Here is a 25,433-nt window from a genome sequence, read left to right as displayed (position 1 = left end):
CGGGGCGAGGTAGGATGAGGCCCCATTTCCCCTGGTCCGTTGTTAACTTTATTGTGCTGATTTGCTGTTTCTGTATTTGTCCAAATATTTTAAAAAATTAGTATTTTACCAGTTAATTAAGTTAAAAAGAAATAAAAAATATTAAAGTCTTTATTTATATTGGACCTATAATAAGATATTGTCAGTATGCTTTTTTTTCTATGGTTCAAGAAAGGTTAATAAGGAAAGAGACAATGAAAAAATAAATCAATTGCATAAAGTCCAATTATTGTTGAAAAACATGTCACAATGATGGCTCAAGTTTGTTCCTTGATCTGTCTTCTTCCTCTTGGTTCTCTAAGCACCCCACTTTAGAATCAGATAGCATAATTTCTAGAAATTGCAAGCAATAGCACTATGGGCAGTACATGAAAAGCTATTATATCCAAGCTTTGAAATCGATCCTAAAATTGAACTGTATCTAAAGAGGTGTTTTGATGCACCATTTATCTAAAAAAACTAAGGTAATTTAATAACTTAATATATTGTTCAAGGTTCGATTCTCATGGCCATCGTCTCTCTGCACGAGTCATGGCATAGCATAGGTCTCGAGGGCAGGAGTCCTAGCTTTGGAGTTTTACGCTGCCGGTACAATGACAGTAGGTATGGCAGGCTGAGCCAGTGCGGACAGTTCTTCGTGCCGGGTGCGCTTTTTTCACGTTATAAATAAATAAATAAACTTAGTATATTGTATTGGGGTTCTGATGCAATTTTCATACTAGGTCATACCATGGCTCAGATAGTGGCACCTAGTTGTTCAAAGAGTTAAGGTTTATTTTTGTTAAGTTTTTTGTTATAGTGTTTTTTTTTAACTGCAAGAAATCACATTTTTAGTTTGGACATTCTGTTATGGGTTGAGCAAGGTTGTTAAATGCGACGAGGCGAAGCCAGGCATTGAGCCTGCACTTCGCCTCTGGTACTGAGGCGTACGCCTCTCACAACATGAGACTCTCAAGCAAGGTTGTAAATGCAATGAGGCGAAGCGAGGCGTTGAGCCTGGGCTTCGCCTCTGAGGCGTACGCCTCTCACAACACTGGGGCTGAGAGGTGTCGTATTAATTGTAGCCATGTTTAGTGTGCACAGTGTAAAACTCTATGAGCATTCTGTATTTTTCTCTTGCCCACCAAAGATTATTTATTTATTTATTTATGGCGAAAAACCCTTGCCTAAGTGAGAAAAACCTCGGGTTGAGCTCCATGATCACCTTGCCTTAAGTGACTCACCTTTAAAAGCTATGAACACACCCGTGCACCAAGGGGTTTCATTTGGTGCCTTCATCTCATTTTTTTTTTTTTACAGAGAAGGCTGGGGTTAGTCGGACCCGTACCAGTTATACAACTATACCATTTGAGGTTCGAACTTGCAACGTCCCAACACAAGGTGACGTCCACTATCTGCTCCCACATAGGCGAACATTGGGTATTTTAATGAGTGTAATATTTAAAAAATAACGCATTTATTACTCTGATGGTAATTTTTTTACATTACTCATATTATATATGTTTTATGTTTTTATATAAATACGGATTTTTTTCGAAAATTGCTCGAGAAAGCAATTTTTAAAATTATCTCGTCATACCCTGTCCGGGATTTTCCAGTTAGCAGTGGCATTTAAGTAATTTACTAAAATAGAAAGGCCATTATTAGAAATAGGCATCTGATTGACAGAGGGAGCAAAACGTCAATGTGTGGGAGGAGAATATTTTCCTGATGACGTTACTTATTTCTCTCTCTAGAATTAGAGAGAGAGAGAGAGAGAGAGACTCTGAAGTTTATTATCCGTTAAATAAGAGCGTATATAACGAAGAGATCCCAATCATGCAACCAAAAGAAGGGTTTCTCTTCCACGCCCCTTCTTATTCGTCTTCTTCTTCACTGTTTTCAGTAATTGCTTGAATGAGTTGGCGATCGTCGCGAACTGTAAGTCTTCTTCGATTCTCTTGACGATTGTTCTGATGATGATGGTGGTGGCCTTTTCTTTCGAATTTTATGTTTTTTCAGAGATTTTTTTCGTGATTTAGATTCTTCCTAATTGAACCTCTACACTGAACAATCGGCACCTCTAGATCAGGGATTTTTCGGTTTAGTTTGGATCGCAAATCGCAAAATCTGAGCTTGCTGGGTCCTGTGAACCACTTTTTGGCATCTCTGTTGAATTTCACGCGAAAAAACTGGGATTTTCTTGCCGTCGAACGAAGCTGTGGCTAATTCACTGCTTTTATCTTAATGGGTATACGGATTTCTGCGTGTTGGTTTGCTTGAAGTTCGATTTGGATGTGAATTATGACTTGCATATTGCCGGGGAGCTCGTATTCTCCGATGATGTCGCCGGATTGCGGAAGAATTTTGGGCAACGAGTGTTACGGGGTTGATTCTGGCCTAAATTGCGGGTCGAGCTTGCTTTTAGCTCTTCCGGACGACGTTTTAGCCCTTGTTTCGCGATTGTTGAGCCCGATTGATCTCTGCAATTTGAGTCTTTGCTGCCGGAGTATTAATGGATTGGTTGCGTCCGATAAGGTTTGGTTCATGCAATGCGAGAAATTGGGCTTGATTGATTCTCAGGATTTGGTGTCATGGAGGAAGGTGGGCGATTCGTATAAGGCTCTCTGTAGGTTCCTTGTTAAGGTAAAGCCGTTGATTGGGATTTGGGTTCACCAGAACCCGGAGCTAGGCAATGTAGTATGCGTGATGTGGGGATTCATGTCAGTCGTCGGTTGTAGGATAATTCCTCAAGAGCTCGGCCCGCTCGGGTTGGATGGTCCATTATTGTGGGCTCCAGTTTTTGAGATCATGGGCGATTCGGATGGCTCGCCGCTTTTCTTTCTTCATGGAAGGGAAAGGAGTAAGGATTACTGTTATCCAGGTTCGTTGAAGGCGATCGATGATCAGTGTAATGTTCTTTTGCTAGAAGCGGAGCCTCAAAATAATGCCACAACTCACACTGTTAGGACTACCGTTGATGGTCTGGGTACCGATGTTTCAAGGAGGATTTTTCGGTCGGAAGGGAATGTTTCAAGTTCTCATGGGGCAGAGGAGGGAAATTATTCGGTGCCATTTAGCCGATTAGCTTTCGGGGACAGGCGCAAATTGCTGGAGCTTGTTGCTGATCACGTACGTTTGGAAATGCCTGCTTGTGCAAGCGGTCCTCTGTTCCCTCGGTCAGGAGATGTCCTGGGGGTAGAAGATGAGTTTGCAGTGGAAAAAGAGGCCATTGATGAAGATGTAGTTCTGTTAGCTGAGCGCAGGTCATTACTTATCCAGATGTATATGCTTGGGAATATTGGTGAAGGGCAAACAACCTCTGGGTCGAGTAGGGAATCTGTTCAACTGGATTCAGGTTCGAGAATTCAGTGTACTACTACAGGTTTGCTGAAGGCTTCCTGGGAGAAATTGGGCGTTGATGCTGCTAGGGAGCATAAGGCTAGGAATAATCTTAGTTGCTCAATCAGTCGGCACTTGTCTTTTAGTGAGGAGAATTCACAGAACATGAAGAGGAGAAGTATTGCCGGATATTTCAAAGATGGTTTCAAACAGATCATTGGAAAGGCTACAGGTGGTAATAATGGCAGAATTCATCTAAGGAGTGGTTCTTCCAGCAGTGAGAGTAAGCATGTGCAGCTGCATGAATTCCTGAGACAAGGGAATTCTATAGGACTGAGTTTGCATGCTTCAACAATGAGGTTATCTACTTATCGAGCATGGCCTATCATGCATGACAACAGATTTGCACTGTATAAATTACCTCAACCACTTCCTGTGGTAGGCCAAGAATATGCAGGCCTATGGGGTGGGACATTTGGCTGGCCACCTGGACATCCTGCAGAAGACAAACCTGGAAAGGCCTTATTTTTCCTTTTGCTCTCTTATGAAGAATCTGAAGAGGCAAAACTTCTGATTGCAACTAAGATACTGGAGGGGACTCATTATGTTCTTCATCCCAATGGTTCTGCAATGTTTATTGTGAACATCAACGAGCCATCATCAGATCCATTCCCGTGGGATGCAGATAGGGATTCCCTTCCTGTAGTAATTAAACATGCTTATCATGGGGAGGGTATAGCTAATGGCTATGGCTTCAGATATCCCGGCGCTAAACCTGGAGCATTGTTTGTTTTGCAAACAGGGCTTCTTGCATTTGTTTGGAGAGAAACAAGGGCTGTATTAACTTTACAGAGGTTAAACTTGAAATCGCTCTTAGGGAGGGGTGAAAGGGTAGCTGCTTTACCCCCAGTTGCCAACTTTGCATACTTGACCAAATCTTACTCAAATGTGTTTGCAGGATTTGCGGGTACACATTCTTTGTCTTTTCCCAGGTATGCTTGTTTTCTGCCATTGTCCTTTTCTATCAGATGTGATGCTCTACTTAGTTTGGCTTTACTCGTTTCGGTAAAATTTGCATGTGAAACTTACACTATAAGTTCTGTTTTTCATGATATCTAGCTGGCACATTTTGGCTATTGTTGCATGTCCTGTGTTTAAATGTGCATGATGCATATGAAGTCCAATTCCTTTCATCGAGTATATGATCAAATGGGCTGAAACCATGTAGATGGGAGAAGGCATGGGAACATTGATGGTTTGTTGGATCATTGAATTTTTTTCTTTCTAAATCTCAGGGTTTTCTTATGCTTTACAATTTACAACATTGTACATGTCTTTCTCAGAAGTCTCTGCTTTTTTATTTGTTTCCTTGTGGTGTCATGTCTGTTTCAGCCATAAATAATACTGGTGTATTGAGGATAGGTGCCTGTTTGTTAACTAATATCAGCTATTTCAGGATGCTCGAGTTTTCTCTGAAATGCATCAAGTGTTGGCAATTTTAGTATTTCCAGTTTCCATGTGTGTGCATGTGATTGTGTACTGTGCACGTGTTTGTATGTGTGGAGAATGCATGTGTGGGGAGTATTTTTTGGTGATCCTGCTTAATGATTCTATTTCTCAATTTTAGAAATGTTGGTTTTAGTGTTTACGTTTCCAAGATTTATGAATCTTCAAAACAATAAAAAAAATTAAGGATAACTGACACAAGCTCTACCTTTTGTTGTTTCTGCTGTTCATATTTCAACAGGCATATAAAATTCTAAAAATGCTTTGAAATCTTAATATACAATAGAAAATATGCACTTCACTGTATTTCATGATGATCTATTGCTGGAGCTGGTTCCGAGACAAGCATTTGTGATGTCATTGAAAGCTCATATTTTATATGATCAAATCATCTAACAGAATGATTATTATTGGTATTTCCAAAAGAAGTTTGTTTGGTTAACCCAAAAAAAGGAAAAAATGAAGGACTGTCATCAAACCCATTTGATGCTGGTTGCATTCGTATGACTATCCACTTTTACCTGAAACAATGGGCCTACAGCTCTTAAAATGCTAGTTTCTTTTTTTCAAAGGACTTAAAATTGCTAGTTTGAACTAAGGGACTCACATGAAATGACAGTGCACAGGTTCCATAAAGTTCAATTGGATTTCATGGCTACACATTGAATCTCAGACTAGAGAGAGAGAGAGAGTAATACTAGAATAAACAAGGATTTTATAATGAGGTGATAGGATACCTTGTATGATTGGCCTCTACCATCAAGTGCCGGCTTCAAATATTTGTTTTAGAACGAGTTGATTTTTTTTGAAAAAAAATTAAATTATAGGGTGGATCATATCTCTGTTTTATATAGAACATTTATTTGCAAATTTTCAATCTTTCATAGAAGTGAAGAGTACCCCTGAAGGTGGCAAAAACTAGGATGATATTCACATTTCCACACTCAACAGATATAGGAGATCAACTTAAAGAGCTATATCACAAACCAGAAAGCAACTAAAGCCTGTAAGTGGTGGTTATTGTTAAGATTGTGTACCGAATATATATATATATATATATATATATATATATATATATATATATATATATATATATATATATATATATATATATATATAAAATTCGAAATACTGGGTATTTCGGTCATTTCACATTATAATAGTGGTCAGCCCTTAGGGGCTGACTTCGTCCCTTTTATCTTTTGCTTTTTTGTATCTTATTTTTGTTCTTGGAATTAGAAGGTGATAGGGACAACTCCAACTAGCTGTTGGAGCTGCCCCCCGACGGTCACAAATGTGACTGTTCCCACTCTCCCTCTCTTGTTATCTCCCCTTGTATCTTAGTATGTTTTCTCAAACATTTGGTAATACAAAAGTATTTATTTTTACTCTTTTGGCCCTTGTGTGGGTGGTGTGGATTAATCCATAACTGGTTCTTTGTGGGTTGTGTTTTTGTAAGCCCATAAGAAGCTCTTATTTGCTTTTATTTTTATTTTATTACATGGTTTCAAAGCCTTGGTGCTCTTGAGTTGTGATTCATTCGGAAAGGCTAAGAGGAAGATCATGAGATTGGTGGAGCATCGGTTCGTGAGATCGTTGCATTGGGAAGCACACCATCAAAGTTCTCAACAAAATTTTTGCTACCTTTTTTTTTCTCTCTCATTATTGTAAAAATGGAGGATGAAAGAGAAGTGGTCATCTCCATTCCTGTGAGACTCAATGATACTAATTATGTGACATGGGCATCATAGTAAAACATAAAATATGGAAAAATGGTCTATGGGGTTTGGTTTATGGCACCAAAAGAGAGCCTAAACTTATACTTACCAAGATGAAAAATTAAAAGGAAGTGGCTCTTCATGGAGAAGAGATGTCTAAGGCCGTCATTGAATACGAGAAAAAATGAAAAGAATGGAGGATGGGTTATTCCAAGATAACTAGATGGCTCATCAATAGTGTTGACCTCAAAAAATGTTCTATCTTAGCAAAAATTGATTTTGCTAGTTATGCATGAAAGTATCTTAAAGATATGCATAATCTCAACGATATAGCTCATATATGCAATGTGCAAAATAAGGTGAGGATTATGACCCAAGGAGAGATGAGCATTAGGAAATATTACAATGCCCTTTCTCTTTTTTGGGATGAATTCGCTCTTTTAGAACCAAAGTGGCATTGCTTTCAAGATATAGAACTTCGTAAAAAATAAATTAGAACAGAGCATTTCTACCAATTTGTTAATGAGCTTAGACCCGAATTTGAATGAACCAAATCAGTCCTTCATAGAAGAGGTGTACCTACCATACACAATGAAATGGATTGTCACTATGTTTGTGAGGAATTTCTGAAAAGGCCATCACGTTGCCATATGTTCCATCTGATTATCAACCGCTGGACTTCTTCACTTTCTACTTGGCAAACTCTCAGTTGTTACACTGTGAGTTTGTAGGGGTATTAAGATTGTGTACCGAATATATATGTATTTATATGTATATAAATATAAATAATATATATATATATATATATATATATATATATATATATATATATATATATATATATATATATATATATGGATTTAAATGTATATAAACCGAAATACCCATCTGGGGTATTTTGGTCATTTCATATTATAATAGTGGTCAGCCCACTAAGGGGCTGACTTTATTCTTTTTATTTTTTGCTTTTTGGATTTTATTTTTGTTCTTGGAATTAGAAGGTGATGGGGACAACCTCTACTAGCTATTGGCCTATCCCCAACGGTCACATTTTGTGACCGTTGGGGGCTAGCCCAACAACTAGTTGGGCTGCCCCCACTCGGTTCTTCTCTTGTATCTTAGTATACTTTCTCAAGTATTTGGTAATACAAAGGAATTTATTTTTACTCTCTTGGCCTTTGTGTGGGTGGTGTGGATTGATCCATAAGTGGTTCTTTGTGGGTTGTGTTCTTGTAAGCCCATAAGCTATGTTACCGCGACGCGGCACTTAGGGTGCCGTACCCGTGTTGACACGTGTTGACACGAGTACTAGTACCTGGACATGGCGTTTGTCGTGTCCTATATTATATTATATTATATATTTTCAATATATAATATATATTGTAGATATATAATATCTATTTTCAGTATATATTTTACATATATAATATATATTTTTCAGTATATATGTAGTTGTGTCCCCGTACCCACATTTTTTAGAATTGCCGTGTCGTACCCTTCGTACCCGTACACGTACCCGCACCTGTACCCAGGTGACATAGCCCATAAGAGGCTCTTATTTGCTTTTATTCTTATTTCATTACAATTATGTCACTTACGTATTGGTGTCAGTGTGTGATACAATGTGGTATGATTGGTGTAGCAGTTGTTTTCCAAAAGAAGGGTGTGAGGCTCCAGCTGGGTTGTGTAAATTGCACATAGACATACACACATAGGTATACACTGCAACTCCATCTTTATCTTCCAAGGTAAAAAAACAAGATTTCTACATCACTTCATGCCTTTTCATCGAAATCAGGTTGCCTGACTATTTATTACCTCACTTGATGTCTTTTTTTGTCGGAATCAGTTTGCTTTACTCTCTCTCTCTCTCTCTCTCTCTCTTCTCCATTCTTTCTTTGCCCTCCTCCTGCACTGTGTGTCACATGGGCACTTCACATATCATGTGTATCCCATGTCAACACAACATGACAATCAGACACTTCATGGACATAGCCAAACTAGTATACATTCAATGTTGTGTCATTAACTCTACCTACTTTCTTTTATGATCTTATTTACTTATTCTGCATTCACTTAATTTTTTTTTTAAATTTGTCATCAATTACATTACATTTCAATTTCAACTATCATTATTTGATATTCCTAATTATAGTGATCTAGAATTGTTGTTTTATATACACACTTGCACACATACATATTGTCACAAAATGGTATTGATTCCAATGCACTCTATAATGAACTCCAAGAATCAAAAGATTATACATTTGGACACAAACTTAAGAGCTAAAAAGACACTTGAAAATGTGAATGAATAACTCTATTCATAATAGACATTAAAAATGCAAAAAGAAAATTACATTGGTGAATGAATAACTCTATTCATAATGGACATTAAAAATACAAAAGGAAAATTACATTCAAACCTCATTACAAATACACTAAAAAACAATACACAAACTTAATACTACCCTTGACTCTCTCAACCCTTGCACATACACACACCACATTTTATAGAAAAAAAGAGAGGAAGAATAGTGAAAAAATAATAGAGGAGTAAAGAAGTATATAATAAGGAGGCATCTCTCATTAAAGAATGAGAGAGCTCCCAACCGCTAGAATTCTAGCCGTTGGGAGCAAGTCAAAGCTAGTTTGACTTGGCCCCCAACATATATACAACAACAACAACTACGCCTTCATCCCAAAACAATTGGGGTCGGCGATATGAACCAAAAAAGAAAATCATTCTGGGTCTTCCACATGAATCCTTCTCCTCCAATCATTTCTATCCAATGCCATGTCCTCGGTGAGGTTCAAAGCATTCATATCCTTTCCTATCATCTCCATCCAAGTCTTCTTAGGCCTACCCCGACCTTTTTTAACTAATATATTTTCCCTTTTCTCCATCCTTCTATCTGGAGCATCATTAGACCTTCGCCGAATATGTCCAAACCACCGTAAACGATTCTCTCTTATCTTATTTTCAATGGATGCAACGCCTACCTTCTTACGTATCTCCTCGTTTTGAATCTTATCTTTTATTGTATTTTCACACATCCATCTAAGCATACGCATCTCAGCTACACTCATTTTTTGAATACGATGTCTCTTGGCATCCCAACATTCCGTACCATATAGTAAAGCAGGCATAATTGTCGTCCTATAAAACTTTTCCTTCAACCGCAATGGCATTCTACAATCGCACAACACTCCAGTTGCACTTTTCCATTTCATCCACCCAACCTTTATCCTATGATTTACATCTCTATCAATTTCTCTATACTTTTGAATGATAGATCCCAAATATTTGAAACAACCATCCACCGGTATTTCTTGCTCACCAAGCTTCACTGCACTCCCATCACTGCTTCGTTGCTTACTAAACCGACATTCCATATATTCTGTCTTACTCTTACTCAACTTAAAACCTCTTGCTTCCAATGTCTGTCTCCATAATTTTAACTTAGCATTAACAACAGTTCTAGATTCATCAATCACAACAATATCATCAGCAAACAACATACACCACGACACATTTTCTTGAATTGATCTCGTAAGCTCATCCATCACTATAGCAAATAGGAAAGGGCTTAATGCAGATCCTTGATGTAACCCAACCGTTATAGGAAAATTGGTTGTCACCCCTTCACAAGTGCGGACATTGGTTACTACTCCTTCGTACATATCTTTAATTATACTAATGTACTTGAGAGAAACATCAACATATATATTATATATATTTTACAATATATATTATTCCTCAACTTCTGGTTTTGCAATTGGGCATTTCCAGTGTTGGTTGGTATGCTTATCTTCATGAGAATGAATGGTCATGTTTGAAAAAAAACATTGATTTTTTTGTCAAAATGTTGGTGGGGAGCTCCTCCAAATAAGTAAGCTGTTGTGATGTTATGATGCCTTTTTGTTGGGGTAAATGAAAGAAAGAAATATGGTAGATCCTTTTTTTTGGCTAGGCGATGCTGTGGTTTGGTAGACCCTTACACGATTAATAATTGATAAAATAAAAGATAACACAGTAGTAGAGATGTACAAGAGAATGCCAACCAAGATTACAAGTAACAGTAAATAATCAAAATGTAGAAAGGCAAAACTATACATGGAACTCCAACGTATGTACACAAAGATTTGAGATTCCTTAACCCAGAAGCATCAAATTACAGATGAACAACCCCCGAAATTACAGAACATTCACAGATGTAAGTTATAATAGCCTGCTAGGTTGAGAGCCAACCATGCATGTTGCTATCTTGTAACCACCTGCAGTCCACTGACACTAGAATGAACCAGGAAAATAACTGGCATACAAAGCAAGAGTGTACGGTGGCTTTGATCTTAGGAGTCCTGCTGGATATGTTACTGTTTCTGGAATTGATAAGACATAGCTAGGAAATTATAACTGGCTGAGTCAGGTGCAACCAACAGCTTCCACCACTGACTTGAAATTCTGGATATAATACAACCATTCAACCATCTTCAATCCATCGTATCGAGAGTCATAATATCCAGCTCATTCCACGCTTTGTAGGAACCCAGTTGTGTGGAGATAAAATAGTTTGCATGTCTCTTCATCTCCTTCTCCTTGATAAGATGTGTCAGAAGAAGGGTTAGAGTTTCAAATTGAATAATTAATCAGAAGTGCTCCTGCTCAAAAACAAAATCGAATAGCACCTAGCTCAATAAAAATCCCAAAATTCCTGATGCCTATGCAGATCATCCCAAACCATCAGCTTAGATAAATCTCCTATGATTAGAAACCATACCTAGTAAAATCTGAAAAACTATCACAAATTCACAGGCTGCAATGTGCAAACCAACAAACTGCAACATATATGTCCACTAGTGGGTGCTGGGCCACTTAATTCTTACGAGTCCAGTCCACACCTGATGGCATACCATTTTATTGGGCCCGGCTTACTTGTAATAAGAGGGCTATTGAGTGGTATTTTGGGGCCCCTTTTGACATGTATTGGATCCATGACCCAAATAAAAGGGTATTGGCCTATTGGGCCATGGGTGTACTTGTTGGGGCGAGTTATCTTGTTTTGGGTCTTCTTTGTATGGGGCAGATTAGTGTAAATTCTCTCACATTCTTATATTTGGATCCATGGAGGGTTTATGGGGTTACTTGGGACTTAGTGAAGGGTAATCTAGTCATTTAGAGTTCATGTGTCTATATATAATCCTATGCTAGTGTTATGTCATAATGCTTTCTTAATAAGATTTCCTTCTCTTTGGTCTCTCTCTTTTTAGAGTGGATGTGACTCTTGCCTCTTAGGGCTTGAGATTGGCTCATTAGGGTTCTTAGTGAGATTTTTTTTATCTCTTCCATCTCTCTCAATTCCACTATAATTGTCTCCCTTATCTCTCCAATTCTCCACCATTTAAGCCATCTCCTCTATGATCGGCTACCAACACCACACACAGGTAACTAGCATGAGTTTAATTTAGGAATGTTCTGCATGATGTTAGAAGGTTTCACACACAAAAGGAACCCAGTGAGGGGGGCAATTGAACCAAGGCTTAGCTTCCCAATCTTTGCTAAAAGAGAAGGAATAGTTGAGGTAAGGGGATAGGGAATACTCCATTACAAAGCCTTCCAGCACACAATTCCTAACTTTGCTACACTGCCATACATGAATGGAGGGGATCAACATTTGGGCTCAAAATACATAGCCTGACCCGACTACCACCCGATGAAAGGTTGGGTCAGGATGGGCATTGCCCGCCCTGACCCGACTTGACTTCTTTAATTAGGGTTTTAGGATTTTTTGTGCTTCATTTAAATTAGCATTAGGTATGTAATGGATGCTTGACTTTAGTTAGAATATTAAGGGTTTTTTTTTTCTTTCAATTAGCATAAACCTATGAATATTTTAAGATTTAGGGTATTGATTTGGATTTTTCCAAATGAAAAAAATGTTTTATTATGGTTATAGGGTTTTTTGTGTTCTTTTTTTCTTTTCAATTATCATAATGTATGATATTAGCATGAATGTTTTGATTTTAGGGTTTTTTTTCAATTGGCAAAATGTATGAGGTTTAGGATTTAGATTTTTATTTAGTTTAATTTTTAAATAGCTTGAATTTTTAATTAAGGTTTTAGGGTTTTTTGTGTATTTTTTAATTAGCATTAGGCATCTAGTGAATGCTTGATTTTGGTTAGAATATTAGGTTTTTTTTAATTAGCATAAATCCATGAAAATTTTAAAATTAGGGTATTGATTTGGATTTTTTCAATTGACATAAATGTTTAATTAGAGTTTTAGGTTTTTTTGTGTTCTTTTTTCTTTTCAATTATCATAATGTATGATAATTGCATGCATGTTTTGATCTTAGGGGTTTTATTTGTTTTTTCCAATTAGCATAATGTATGATGTTTGTTAGTGTTTAGGTTTTATATTTAGTTTAGTTTTTAAATAGCATAAATGTTTAATTATGTTTTTAATGTTTTTTGTGTTTTATTTAATTGGCATTAGGCATGTAATGAATGCTTGATTTTGGTTAGAATATTAGGTTTTTTAAATGAGCATAAATCTATGTTTTATTTGTTTTTTCCAATTAGCATAATGTATGATGTTTGTTAGTGTTTAGGTTTTATATTTAGTTTAGTTTTTAAATAGCATAAATGTTTAATTATGTTTTTAATGTTTTTTGTGTTTTATTTAATTGGCATTAGGCATGTAATGAATGCTTGATTTTGGTTAGAATATTAGGTTTTTTAAATGAGCATAAATCTATGATTTTTTAGAAATTAGGATATTGATTTGGAATTTTCCAAACGATGTAAATGTTTAATTATGTGTTTTGAGTTTTTTTGTGTTATTTTTTATTTTCGATTGTCATTAAGCATGATTCCATTAATGGATGCTTGATTGTGGTTATCACTTATCAAACCCTTCAATCTTTTATTTTTTGTTAGGATTTAAGCTTTTTATTTTGGATTTTCAAATGACATGAATATTTAATTAGGTATGTTTCTATGTCACAATGATTTATGGATTCAAGGATATGGGATTCAGATTTTACTCAAAATTTGATTTTTTTTTTTCAAAAATGGGACACGAGGACACAAATTTTTTAAATTTTTAATCAATAAAAAGCTGTTTTTGAATGTTTTAAATTAAAAAATAATTATTATTAAAAAAATAAAAATGAAATAAAATATTATTTAAAAAGTTAAAATATTGCCCGTATGTGTCGATGTCCATGTTCGAGCGTGTCCATTCGTGCCACTAGTGACACACAACCAAAATGGCGTATCCCTATGACATAGGTATGTTCGTTTCAATCAACATTAAACATGATTTTATGAATGCATACTTACTTTTGGTTGGAATTTTAAGGGCTTTATTTTTCTTTTTCAATTAGCATCAGAATTGTGAAAAGCGTTGAGGTGTAGCGAGGCGCTCCACCAAAAACGGAGGCGCTGCGTAAGCCTCGAGGCGTAAAGTGTAAGCCTCAATTTTTTTTTTGAAAACGTTAAAAAAATTATAAAAAAAATATCTAAAAATACAAATAAATAAAGAAATGCTTTATTGATGAAGTAACAACCAATAAGAAATAGAAAAGCTCAAATAAGTACTAAAAAATATGAGATTAACATATAAAAGTAACTAAGAAACTGATTACATAACTAGAAAACTAATTATGTAATTGAAAAATATAATGTCCTATAAAGCAACAACCAATAAGCAATAGAAAATCTCAAATAAGTACTAAAAAATATGAGATTAACCTATAAAAGTTAAAATATATGAGATTAACATATAAAAAGTAAAGAAACTAATAAAAAGTAAATAAATAAAGAAACTAAATAACTAAGAAACTGAAACTGATTAATAAAAGTAACTAATAAACTGATTACTTAACTGGAATCTGTAACTAAGAAACTGATTACATATAACTGGAATCTGTAACTAAGAAACTGATTACATAACTGGAATCTGTAACTAAGAAACTGATTACATAACTGGAATCTGTAACCGATTACATAATATGAGATTAACCTTAAAATATATATGAGATTAAAGAAACTAATAAATATAACCATATAACTGTCTTCTTCTTATTATTATTCTTCTCAAGGCGCGTTTTTGATAACACTGATTAGCATATTTGTGAATGATATTTATTAGGATTTAAGGTTTTGATTTCCCTGATTTAGATTCCTGGCTCCGCCCCTGATCTTATATATGCATATCAACAAACACTTTTCATTGTTTTTAGTATGCCTCCATTCAGCACCATATTAGAATGTTGATCTTACCTTGGTTGTGATAATTCCTCCTGAACCAATGACAGTCCACAAGCGTCTGACCATATAATCCATCTACACTAAGTCAACGCTATTCTCTTAGTAAAATTTATATGATTGTATCTTCTTGTGCTTAATGATTAAGTTGAACGCTTCTAGTTAATTTTGCTTCTATTCTATTTATGTAGAGTTTTCACAAGCAACTTGGGGACTTTAAGCAAGGTCTATAAAAACTTAATTGGGAATGTTTTTATTTAGTTATTAGCAGTAGACTGATGTGGTTATTAGTTGGCGACTGTAATTGGTAGCACAAGGTGACTGAAGTGTGTAGGGTGGTGCTTCATAGGCAGAAAGCTCACTATAAGTTATTTAACATGTCAGGACCCGAACTCAGGGGGGAGGTCGGTCCTGCAGATTCTAGCAAGCTGGGCATGAGACATGGCTCAAGAGACAAGGAGCAGTGTGCGACGTGTTAATATATATATATATATATATATATATATATATATATATATATATATACTCCAAAATACCCGATAGGGGTATTTTGGTCTTTTCACATATTGTAAAAGTTGTTTTTATTAAAACAACCTTTTTTGTTTTTTCTTTTCCTTTGTTTTTATTTTTTGTTTTTATTTTGTTCATAAAGGAGACCTTGTGGGCCCCACTATTGGAGTCGTTGGGGTCCCCAACCATCATATTTATGACCGTTGGGGTCCCCAACGTCTCCATATGTGGGAGCCCCTAGGCCTCCCTCTCTCTTTTTTGTGTATATATATAGGGGGTGTGCCCCCTTCTTTTTGGCATGTTACCCCTCATTCTTTGCAGAGTTTTACACTCTCTTAATAAAATTATTTCTTTTTAGCCTTTTGGCATTACCCCTTGTGGGTTTATGTGATTGCACTTTATGTGCTTTTGAGTTTCCCTTAGTGGGTTTGTGTATTTGCACTTTATGTGCGTGTGATTTCGTATCTTTTATTGGATCTTTAAGTGTTATCACTTGTTATTTGTATTTCTGCCTATTTCCTTACACAATGTCGGGGGGATAGAGAGGCGTATCTCCTGGGCGGCTGGCTATATAAGGAACCATGAGGTGGATGGGGGTCAATGACAAGGGAGAGAAAAAAAGTGCTTCCTCCAGGTCGATGTTGGACGTGGAAGAAGAAGAGAGAGAAAAATATGTGTCCTCGGTAAATTCAAGAACCAAAACCAAGAACGAAGCTTAGAGAGACCTCTAAATAAACTTCATTGAAAAAGACTTCAGCTATACACACCTATTTATAGATTACAGAAAGGGGCAAAAGGGTAAAAGTACAAGAGAACGTCCCAGCCTAGATGAGACCCTAAGTTGGTCAACCTCTACAGTTCCATCCTGGAAGGTCCTCTCTCTCACAGAGTCACAGCCTAGATAGGACTCTAGGCTGGGCAGTTTCCTAAAAACCTCGGGTTCAGATCCTGGGACGTCTTTTGGATCGGATCCGGGGATGGACGGACCCTGGGGTGGTCCTTAACAATTTAACATAACCATAGTGAATTTACAAGAACCACACCACACGATTAAACCATTGGAGTCCTATGTGGAAATGCAATGAGTAGGTGCTTTCTTCTGCAAAGGCAACAAAGTCCTTTATGGTTGGTTTGATTGAGTTCAGATATTTTAAAATAATCTAAATTGGATAAGTTCTCTAGGTGATCAAAACACCAAAGGGTTTGTTTGTGAGATGATGAATTGCAGAATTAATCATTTTATTAATCAATTTTCATATGAAAGGGTGCTTTCTTGGCAAATTATTGCCACTATAACATCGTTGACTGGGAAAAAGAGTGAACTGGAAAAAGATTTAAAGATTTTCTTCAAGTTTGGAAAAGTGGAATTTGGTAAATCACCTATGAGATGGAGAAATATCCACTTACTTGCAGGGTGATAGTTTTACACCTCTTAAATGACTTTGTCCTGGCTTCTGTTGTCGTTTTTGTTAGTCCTTCAATGGGCATATCTGGTTGAGTGATAGTAACATTAGCATTGGAAGAATTATTGCTAATACATGCTGGTGAGATCGTCCTTCCCTTATTTCATCAATCTAGAAAACAGGTTGTGCTTATGACAACCTGGTTATTTCAACTAATGATCAAAAGTTTTTTTTTTCTCTTGAGCATAATCCATCCAATTTTAAGACAAGCTTCATAACATGTGGCTTTGAGAAGAATTGTCTTTTTGGAAAAAAGTTTGTTTTTATAATAACAAAGAAGATCATAGTCACAGATATCGCTGATATTTTGAAAATATCGTGATATTAATGTTGCAAAATGGAAAATTGATATTAAAGGTAAAATATCGACAATTTATATATATCATGATAATATCGTGAACTCCAAGTTCACGATAGGGACATTTTGGGAGTTTTTTTAAAAGTGTTAGTGTGAAGGTATTTCTGGATTTTAGAAAAGGAGGATATATATGCCATTTGTAGTTTTTTAAAAGGGTACTTTTGGTATCAGTTTTTTAAAAGACCTCTTAGGGTTTTAACTTTTAATGTAAAGGGTACTTTGGGTCTTGACCAGAGGTGGGCACTCGGCCGGGCAGCCCACCATGGGTTGGGCCTGGGCCAGTAAATTTGGCCCTGGCTCGGCCCGGTCCGACATGGTCCATTTAGGCCCACAGGCCTAATGGGCAGGCCGTGGGCCAGGGCTTTCCTAAAGGGCTGGGCCCAAACTGGGCCTTTGGTCCGGCCCATTGCCCACCCCTAGTCTTGACTCTCGATAGAAGGGATGTCTTGGTGGCTGCCTTGCAACAGGGGAAGAAAAAAAGGAAGGTAGAGAAGAAGGGAAGGAAAAAAAGTAGGAAGGAAGGAAAGAAAGAAGGGAAGGAAAGGAAAAGGAGGAAGGGAAAAAAAGAAGGGAAGGAAGGAAAGGAGAGAAGGAAAGAGGGGAAGAAAGAAAGGAAGGGAAGGGAAGGAAAGGAAAAAGAGGAAGGGAAGGAAAGAGTGATTTTTTCTTGTTTTTTTATATTTTTCAATTTTTTGTTTTATTTTTTAAATCTCACAATTTTTCATGATTTATTGGAAAACCTATAATATCTTGATATTATACCTCGCCGAGATATAGCCGATACTTATATTTGTGACCAGTGTTATTAAAAACGCGTCTCAAAGTGCAAAAAGCGCACCTCACCTCAAGGCGAGGGACTTTATGCCTTGAGGCTCATGTATAAAGCGCAAAAGCCCCGAGGCGTGTGCCTCATAGGCCTTGAGGCATGCCTCAAGATGAGGCATATACGCCTCGTTGCTTTTGGTCAAATGAGGGTCAAAACCCTCATTTGACCAAAATTTAGGGCTTAAACAAAGGGCCCCCAACCCTAATTGGTCAGGAGCCCTTTTATTTTTTGATAGTCTCTCTCTCTCTCTCTCGTTTTTTTTTCTCACGTCTCTCTCTCTCTCTCTCTCTCGTGGTCGAGCCCAAAAATAGGTACTCTCTCTCTCGTCTCTCACAACAGTCCCTCTCTCATGGTCGAACCCGAAAACATGTACTCTCCCTCTCGTATTTTTTTTATGCACTCTCTCTTGTTTTTTTCTCACGCAGCCTCTTTCTCTCTCTCTCTCTCTCGTCTATCACACGGAATCTCTCATGGTCGAGCCCGAAAAACAGGTAATTTGTATGCCCATAAGAATCAAGATTTCTGAAAGAATCACAATTTCAGTCATGCAAGTTGGAACTTCCATGTAAACGAATAGGGATCCCCATCTCAAGAGAATCAATATTCCTGAAGGAATTGGGATTCCCAGTTATGGGAATCGAGACTCAGCCTCGGTAGGAAATGAGATTTTCATATCATGAGAATCTGGATTCCCATCACTGAGAATCATGGTTCTTGATCGATTCTAATTCTAATTCTAATTTTTAGGAATCATGATTCTCATTTGGCTGCCAATAAAAGCTTATGATGTGCAGCCATTTTTTTTTCTGTTTTTTTTTTTAAAATATATGATAGAACAAACTTTTGGTTGGACCCTGTAGTCATTGCAGTAAGTTTACTGCAAACTCTGTGGATCTCGAGATGGACGGCTGCAAACTCTGTGCATATTATTATGTGGAAAATGATGAGGGGATCATCGACATTTTTCATTAATCTGCATATTGTTTTTTCACCATTTCTTATAAAAAATGCCTGTATTTTTTTTTGTAAAGCCTCTATTGATGATCGGTTCAGGTTTGTAGTAAGACAGGAGGTAATAAGTAGCAGTGCAACCTTGCATTTTTTAAAAAAAGAAAGAAAAAAAGTTGTAGTTATTTAGACCCTTACATTGGGATCGAACTTGCAACGTTTGAACAAAATGTGACTTGCCTTAACTGTTTGATGCAGATCAATTTATATTTATTTTAGAGTTTAGAGTTTTTAGATCTTTGTATTATAGGATATTGGATCTATCCAAAATTAAAAAATAAGATTAAGGTTTTATTTTTGTATAAATACTTGTTATACAGAGAGGGAGTTTGTTGATGAATAAATTTTTTTTTTTGAATTTATGCATTATTTTTCTTGAGTTTTGATTATTCGGGCTTTCATAGCATAATTTTGGTTATATAATTAGTTTTCAAGTTATGTAATTAGTTTCCAAGTTATTTAATTAGTTTTCAAGTTATATATGTTGATTCTTATTGAATATGAATCTAAATTTTTCTGTTAATATATATTTTCTTATATGCATTTTTGCAGTTGAACAATGGGAAGAGATATAGGATGGGATCATGGAGCTAAAGCTTCAAATCTCACTAAAGATCCAAACTCATAGGACATGTAATTTGCAGTTACTGTTATAAAGAGACTACATGAGGCATCTATAGGTTGAAACATCACTTAGCTGACATAAAACATGGTGTAAGCATGTGCAAAGCGGTTTCACCTGATGTGAAAAGATTTTTTCAGAATCATCTAAGCGATCAGAAGCAAAAGAAACAAGAGAAAAAACAAAATAAGTTGAAAATCAGGAGTATTTATTTTGGATCGTCAACAAGCGATAATTTGAACAAAGAAACCAGTGGATCATGTAGTGTTGCAAAAACAATCACAGGTGGTCCCATGGACCTCTTTGTGAACAAAAAAGTACGACAAACCACAATAAACACTGCTTTCAAAAGAGATGAGAGAAAAATTGTATGTCGTGCTATTAGTAGATTTTTTATTCAAATGCCCTATCATTTAATCTTTGCAACAATCCATATTTTGGTGCAATGGTAGAAGTTATTACAAATTATGAGCGATGGTTCAAACCGCCTTCTTACCACGACATCAGAACATGGATTTTGAAGGATAAGGCAGATTGTACTCATGAAATTTTAAAAGAGTTCAAAAAGGAATGACCAAAGGTTGGTTGCAGCATTATGGCAGATGGTTGGACAGATGAAAAATGAAAAATGAAAAAAAATAATTTTCTTGTGAACAACTCATTTGGGACAATATTTTTGAAGTCTATTGACATCAGCAACATGGAAAAAACTAGTGCAAATTTGTGTAAGTTTGAAGTTGTTAAAGAAGTTGAAAGTAATGTGGTGTAATTCATTACAGATAATGCACCAAATTATGTGACAGTTGAGAATATGTTAACAATGAGAAAAACATGTTTTAGTATTTTTGAAGTCTATTGACATCAGCAACATGGAAAAAATTAGTGCAAATTTGTGTAAGTTTGAAAAAGTTGTTAAAGAAGTTGAAAGTAATGTGGTGCAATTCATTACAGATAATGCACCAAATTATGTGGCAGTTGAGAATATGTTAACAATGGGAAAAACATGTTTTTGGACACCATGTGCGGCGCAATGCTTGGATCTGATGTTAGAAGATATTGAAAAGATATCAATTTTTAAAGATACAGTGAAAAAGGAAAAAAAATTACAAGATATATCTATAGTCATGCATGAGTATTAAATTTGATGAGAAAGTTCACAAAGAAAAAAGAACTTATATGTCCAGTCGTCACTCGTTTTGCCATAACATATTTCACGCTTCATAGTATTAAATGTTATGAGAAAGATTTGAAGTCGATATTCTTGTATTAAAATTTTAAATCATCCAATTACTATAAGAAATCTTATGCTAAGAACATTTCTTATATTGTTCTTAATGATCATAAGTTTTGGGTTGCCATATTATATGCAATTAAAGCTACACTGCCTCTCGTGAAAATAATACGATTAATGGATGCAGATGAGCCTGCTATGTGATTTTTGTACGAGGCAATGGATAGAGCAAAAGAAGAAATTGCTTCAAACCCTGACAAGGTTGAAAAAAAATATAAGCCTATTTGGAATATCATTGATAGACGATGGGACTTGCAACTTCATAAGCCTTTGCATGCAACTGCCTATTATTTAAATCCTCATTTTAATTATACCAACAACTTCAACCCGGATGAAGTAGTTATGAGTGGCTTTTGTGATTGTGTTGAAAAATTGGTTTCTGATGCAAATGTTCGATTGAAAATTACAACACAAATTGATGCATTTAAAAAGGCAAATGGATTGTTTGGTAGAGAGGCAATCGTTACACCAAGAAAATTAAAAAGTCATGGTAAATTTGCAATTATGTTGTTATTTGTTAATATTTTCTTTATGTTTTTGTTAATTGTGACATTCTTAATGTTTTTATCAAATTTTTATTGTTTTATTTGAATGCAGCTGATTGGTGGAGTTTATTTGGACAAGAAAATCCTGAATTGATGAATTTTGCAATTCGAATTTTATGTTTAACGTGTAATGCATCGGGCTATGAGAGGAATTGGAGTACTTTCTCATTGGTTTGTGACTTTGTATTTTATTTTTGAAGTACATTTTTATAATTGTAATTATCTTATAACTCATTACCAATGATTTGTAATTATAAGTGCATTCAAAACAGAGGTATAGACTTGAACAAGAGAAGATAAATGCATTGTTTTTTGTAATGTATAATATGAAATTAAGATCGAGAAATATGAGGAAGGCTACCAAAGACCCTATATGTCTAGAACATATAGACTCAGACAATGAGTGGATTATGGAGAAGGAAGATCCAGTGTTGCCTAGTGATCCCAATTGGTTGGAGGATTCATGGTTGGATCTGAACTTCGATATAAATGCCGTTGAGCATGTACATATTGAAAAAGTCACTTCACATCATGATTCACAAAGTGGTTCTAGGTAAGGCAGGTCTTCAAGAGAATGAGGTAAAGCTATATTCTTTTTACCTTGCTATAAATATAAATGTATTTTTTTAATTAGATAAAATAAGTATTTAATACATGATGTTTTATTGAATAAAAAAGAAAAGCAAAAGAAGTGACCGAGGATGTGGAGGAAGAAAGTGCACATGATGAAGAGTCAGAGAATAAAGATGAAGGAGAACCTATTTATATGGATTTCTCATATGATGACATTGAAGGCTTAGATATTGACGATGATGAGACACAAGAAGAGCCTAGGCCCTAATTCATATTATAGGGCTATGGCCATTTATATGTTTTTTGGGGTCTTTCATTTGCAATTGTAAATATTAACACTCTCATTTTGAAGAGTTTTGGACAAATATATTAACATTTGGATGTTAATGCGAACATGCATTTTCTAATTATGACATAATGTTGTTAATGTTAATATGCATTTCATTGTTAATGTTATTTTTTTATTGAATGAATGCTCATATTTTTATTTCTTAGATACTTACGTAGATCAAGTTGTTGCATTAATGTTACTTTTACATGTTAATCTCATATTTTTTCAGTATTTATTTGAGATTTTTTATTTCTTGTTGGTTGTAACTTCATCAATAAAGCATTTTTTATTTATTTATAATTTTAGATTTTTTTTATAGTTTTTTTAAGTTTTAAAAGAAAAAAATTTTGAGGCTTACGCCTCACCTCATATTTTGGTGGAGCGCCTCACTATGCCTCAACGCTTTTCACAACATTGTTTGTGACCACGAGGAAGATTAATTTTAATTTCCTTTTATTATTATTATTATTATTATTATCAGGGTTATTTACAGAATCCTACCCAGTTTTCTTTTATAATTCAGATTCATATCATACCTAAAAAAATCAGTAATTCAAATACTTATTTTTATCATAGTTATTCAAATGCATGCCTGCATTGACTATTCTCTTCTTAACTATAGTTTACAATCAATAAATTTTAAAGTATGCCAATTGTACCCTCATTAAAAGAAATTATCTTTATCCTTTTGCCCTCTCTCTCTCTACGTTTACTACAACCCACCCACCGACTCTCTCTTTCTCCAACCCATCTTAGTGTAAAAACATAGGTTGACCTAACACTGTTTTTGCTTTCTAGGATTAGATCCATATTAAAATAAGGATCTGACTCAAATATTAAGTGGTGCTTCGGATCTGCTCAAGATCTGAGATGTGGTATCGGGTAGGGATGTAAATAGCCAGGTGTATTATCAAAGCTGGATAATATATGTATAGATCTGGATCATATTAGAACAATTGTCTGGTCTAGCTAGATCCATCTTAGGACTGGGTAAACGAATCTACAACTAGGGCCTTTGGTTTGTTGAAAACATGTAAAACATTTTGATTTGTGTAAGTAAAAGCTAAAATATGTTTGTGTTTTGACCTAGATCCAATCATATTAGCTTAACCAACTTCAATATTATTGGAAAAACCTAGTGTTGTAGATGGAGAAGAATGTTACGTGGGATTTTAGTCGGAAATTTGAAAAAAAATAGAGAAAAAGAAAGAACAAAGGAGATGGGAAAATTAGGGAAAAGGTATCAAGGATAAAACTGACTTTTTCAATAATTATGGCGACAGATTGAAGATTTGGGAGTGAGGATTTGAACCATCACATTAGGAGCTAACACCAGCTATGATTTTGGTTAAGCATGAAATAAACCAAGTATGCATCTGAAGTAGCAATTTTTTGAAGTATGAATCTGAATTATCACAAAAAACTATCTATCCTTTTGTAAATAACCCTTATTATTATTGTTGTTATTATTATTATTATGTTAATCTGCAGTTTTTATTTCAGCATGCTGATGCTAAGAAGCTTGTGAAATTATTCGTAGGAAATATTTTTAGTATCCAGCACTTATTTTGTTCCGAGGATATTCATATTCTATGAAAGTTTTTTGAGGTTATGTTCCCATTTAGAATACAACATTAAAAGTGCAAGGTACTCTTTTGTAATAGAAGGAACTTGATTTTGTTTCCAATTCCACTTCCTTAATGGCAGATGATCACGTCGATATGATGGAAAAGGAGTCCTTTTTCTTGATGCTGTGCATTCAGAAGTGCACATCTAGTTGAGGATCAGCTTGGTTGCGCTGCCTCACATGCTAACTCATCCAAAGATGAGTTGTTAGAAGCTACAAAAAGCAATCTTATATTGGTACAGCAAAGGGTTCTTCCTTTCATGGAAAATCTCATTTCTTGAATCATCACATGGAATTGGTTCCTTTCTCGCATGAGTTCGCCGCCAAAATATTTTAAGATGGTCTCTGCAATAAGCTTTCTGTTCCATTTGGGGTCAGGTTATGCTAAACTATTTGCCCTTGCCATTGAACTGAAATTATTGTAAGGGCAAATAAAAATGATGGATCAATTGGAAATACGTGTACCCATCTGTGCTCTCAAGGTGCTACATGCCTGGACATTATTATATTCTAGAGTGTGCATCTCCTTTTGCATGAGAGGAGAAAGTTGAGCCCCAAATACACAAGCATGTCTTCAACAAATGTCAAATTTGCTCTGTTCCATGTTTGAAGAGTCCAAACGGGTTCTTATTTTATGTGGGATGTAAAAGAGTAGATGCTGCCAAACGTTTTCGTAGACCACTGCACCATTTATTTGCAACAGGGTATTTATGATAGAAAGGGTCGCTTTTAAACTGTAAAAGTTGGTGTCTTTATGTTGGAGGGATTTAGGAACTTGGTGCATGATAAATAACTGAAAGCTGTTTTGAGGTCAATAAGCTGCTATTAGGGTAATCAGAAAATTAACGAGATTATGAGATTATGGCACGTTTGGAAGCAAGAAAAAATTTCATAGGAAAAAAAAATTGCCTACAAGAAGTTTTGATATGATAATTTTTTCAAATGAATTTTTTTGCTTGTTTGTTTTGCATGAGAAAAATAAAGTGGAAGAGAGAGAGAGAAATCTTAAAATGGTGGTGGGTGCCCCCTGGAATGAGATGAGTTGTGGCTGAATGGTTGCCCTAATGCACAAAGAATTTTTTATAAGAAAAATTTCTCCACCCCCTTAGGTGGAGGACTTTTTTCTATCAAAAATCACACTTTTTAGAAAAATCTTTATTTTTCAAAAAATTTCTCTTTGTTTGGAATGGTTGAAAATTGTATAATTTTTTATTTCCTACTATTTTCTCAATTCCAAATGTGCCCTAAAGAAGGTATTGATCAGTGAAAAGGAAAAAATGAATGGCAAAATATATCACTTGGGGTGTGTTTGCTGAGCTCGAAAGTTTCTCCGCTAGGGAGAAATTTATCAGAGAAAAAGTCTGGGGGGAGAAATTTTTTTGTTGATCAAACCTGCAAATATGATTAGATTATTTTTTTTTTT

General features: G+C 35.5%; 1 protein-coding gene across 2 annotated transcripts; it reads left to right on the top strand.

Annotated features, from left to right (window-relative positions):
* Nucleotides 1-1,886: 1,886 nt before the first annotated feature.
* LOC149838295 (F-box protein At5g39450-like) lies at nt 1,887-24,752 on the top strand. Of its 2 annotated transcripts, none has more exons than XM_090006505.1 (2): nt 1,887-4,352; nt 24,091-24,752. In XM_090006505.1, exons 1-2 carry the CDS (start codon nt 2,323-2,325, stop codon nt 24,092-24,094), a joined length of 2,034 nt encoding a protein of 677 aa, XP_089862631.1. In that variant the 5' UTR covers nt 1,887-2,322; the 3' UTR covers nt 24,095-24,752. The 2 variants fall into 2 exon arrangements, with proteins under 2 accessions (XP_089862631.1, XP_089862630.1); XM_090006504.1 differs by lacking the exon at nt 24,091-24,752 and adding an exon at nt 6,380-6,445.
* The last annotated feature ends 681 nt before the right edge of the window (nt 24,753-25,433 follow it).

Source organism: Nuphar pumila, chromosome 5 (genome assembly GCF_984573655.1).
Source record: "Nuphar pumila chromosome 5, dmNupPumi1.hap1.1, whole genome shotgun sequence".
Taxonomy (NCBI): Eukaryota; Viridiplantae; Streptophyta; class Magnoliopsida; order Nymphaeales; family Nymphaeaceae; genus Nuphar; species Nuphar pumila.
The sequence above is the reverse complement of the archived record's forward strand: the minus strand, read 5'-3'. Positions and strand labels throughout refer to the sequence as shown.

Excerpts from the sequence above, each read along its gene's own strand:
- LOC149838295 (XM_090006504.1), top strand. The coding sequence starts at position 2,323 with ATGACTTGCATATTGCCGGGGAGCTCGTATTCTCCGATGATGTCGCCG. Across the intron at positions 4,353-6,379 it reads CATTCTTTGTCTTTTCCCAG|CCTTGGTGCTCTTGAGTTGT; the intron begins GTATGCTTGTTT and ends ATGGTTTCAAAG.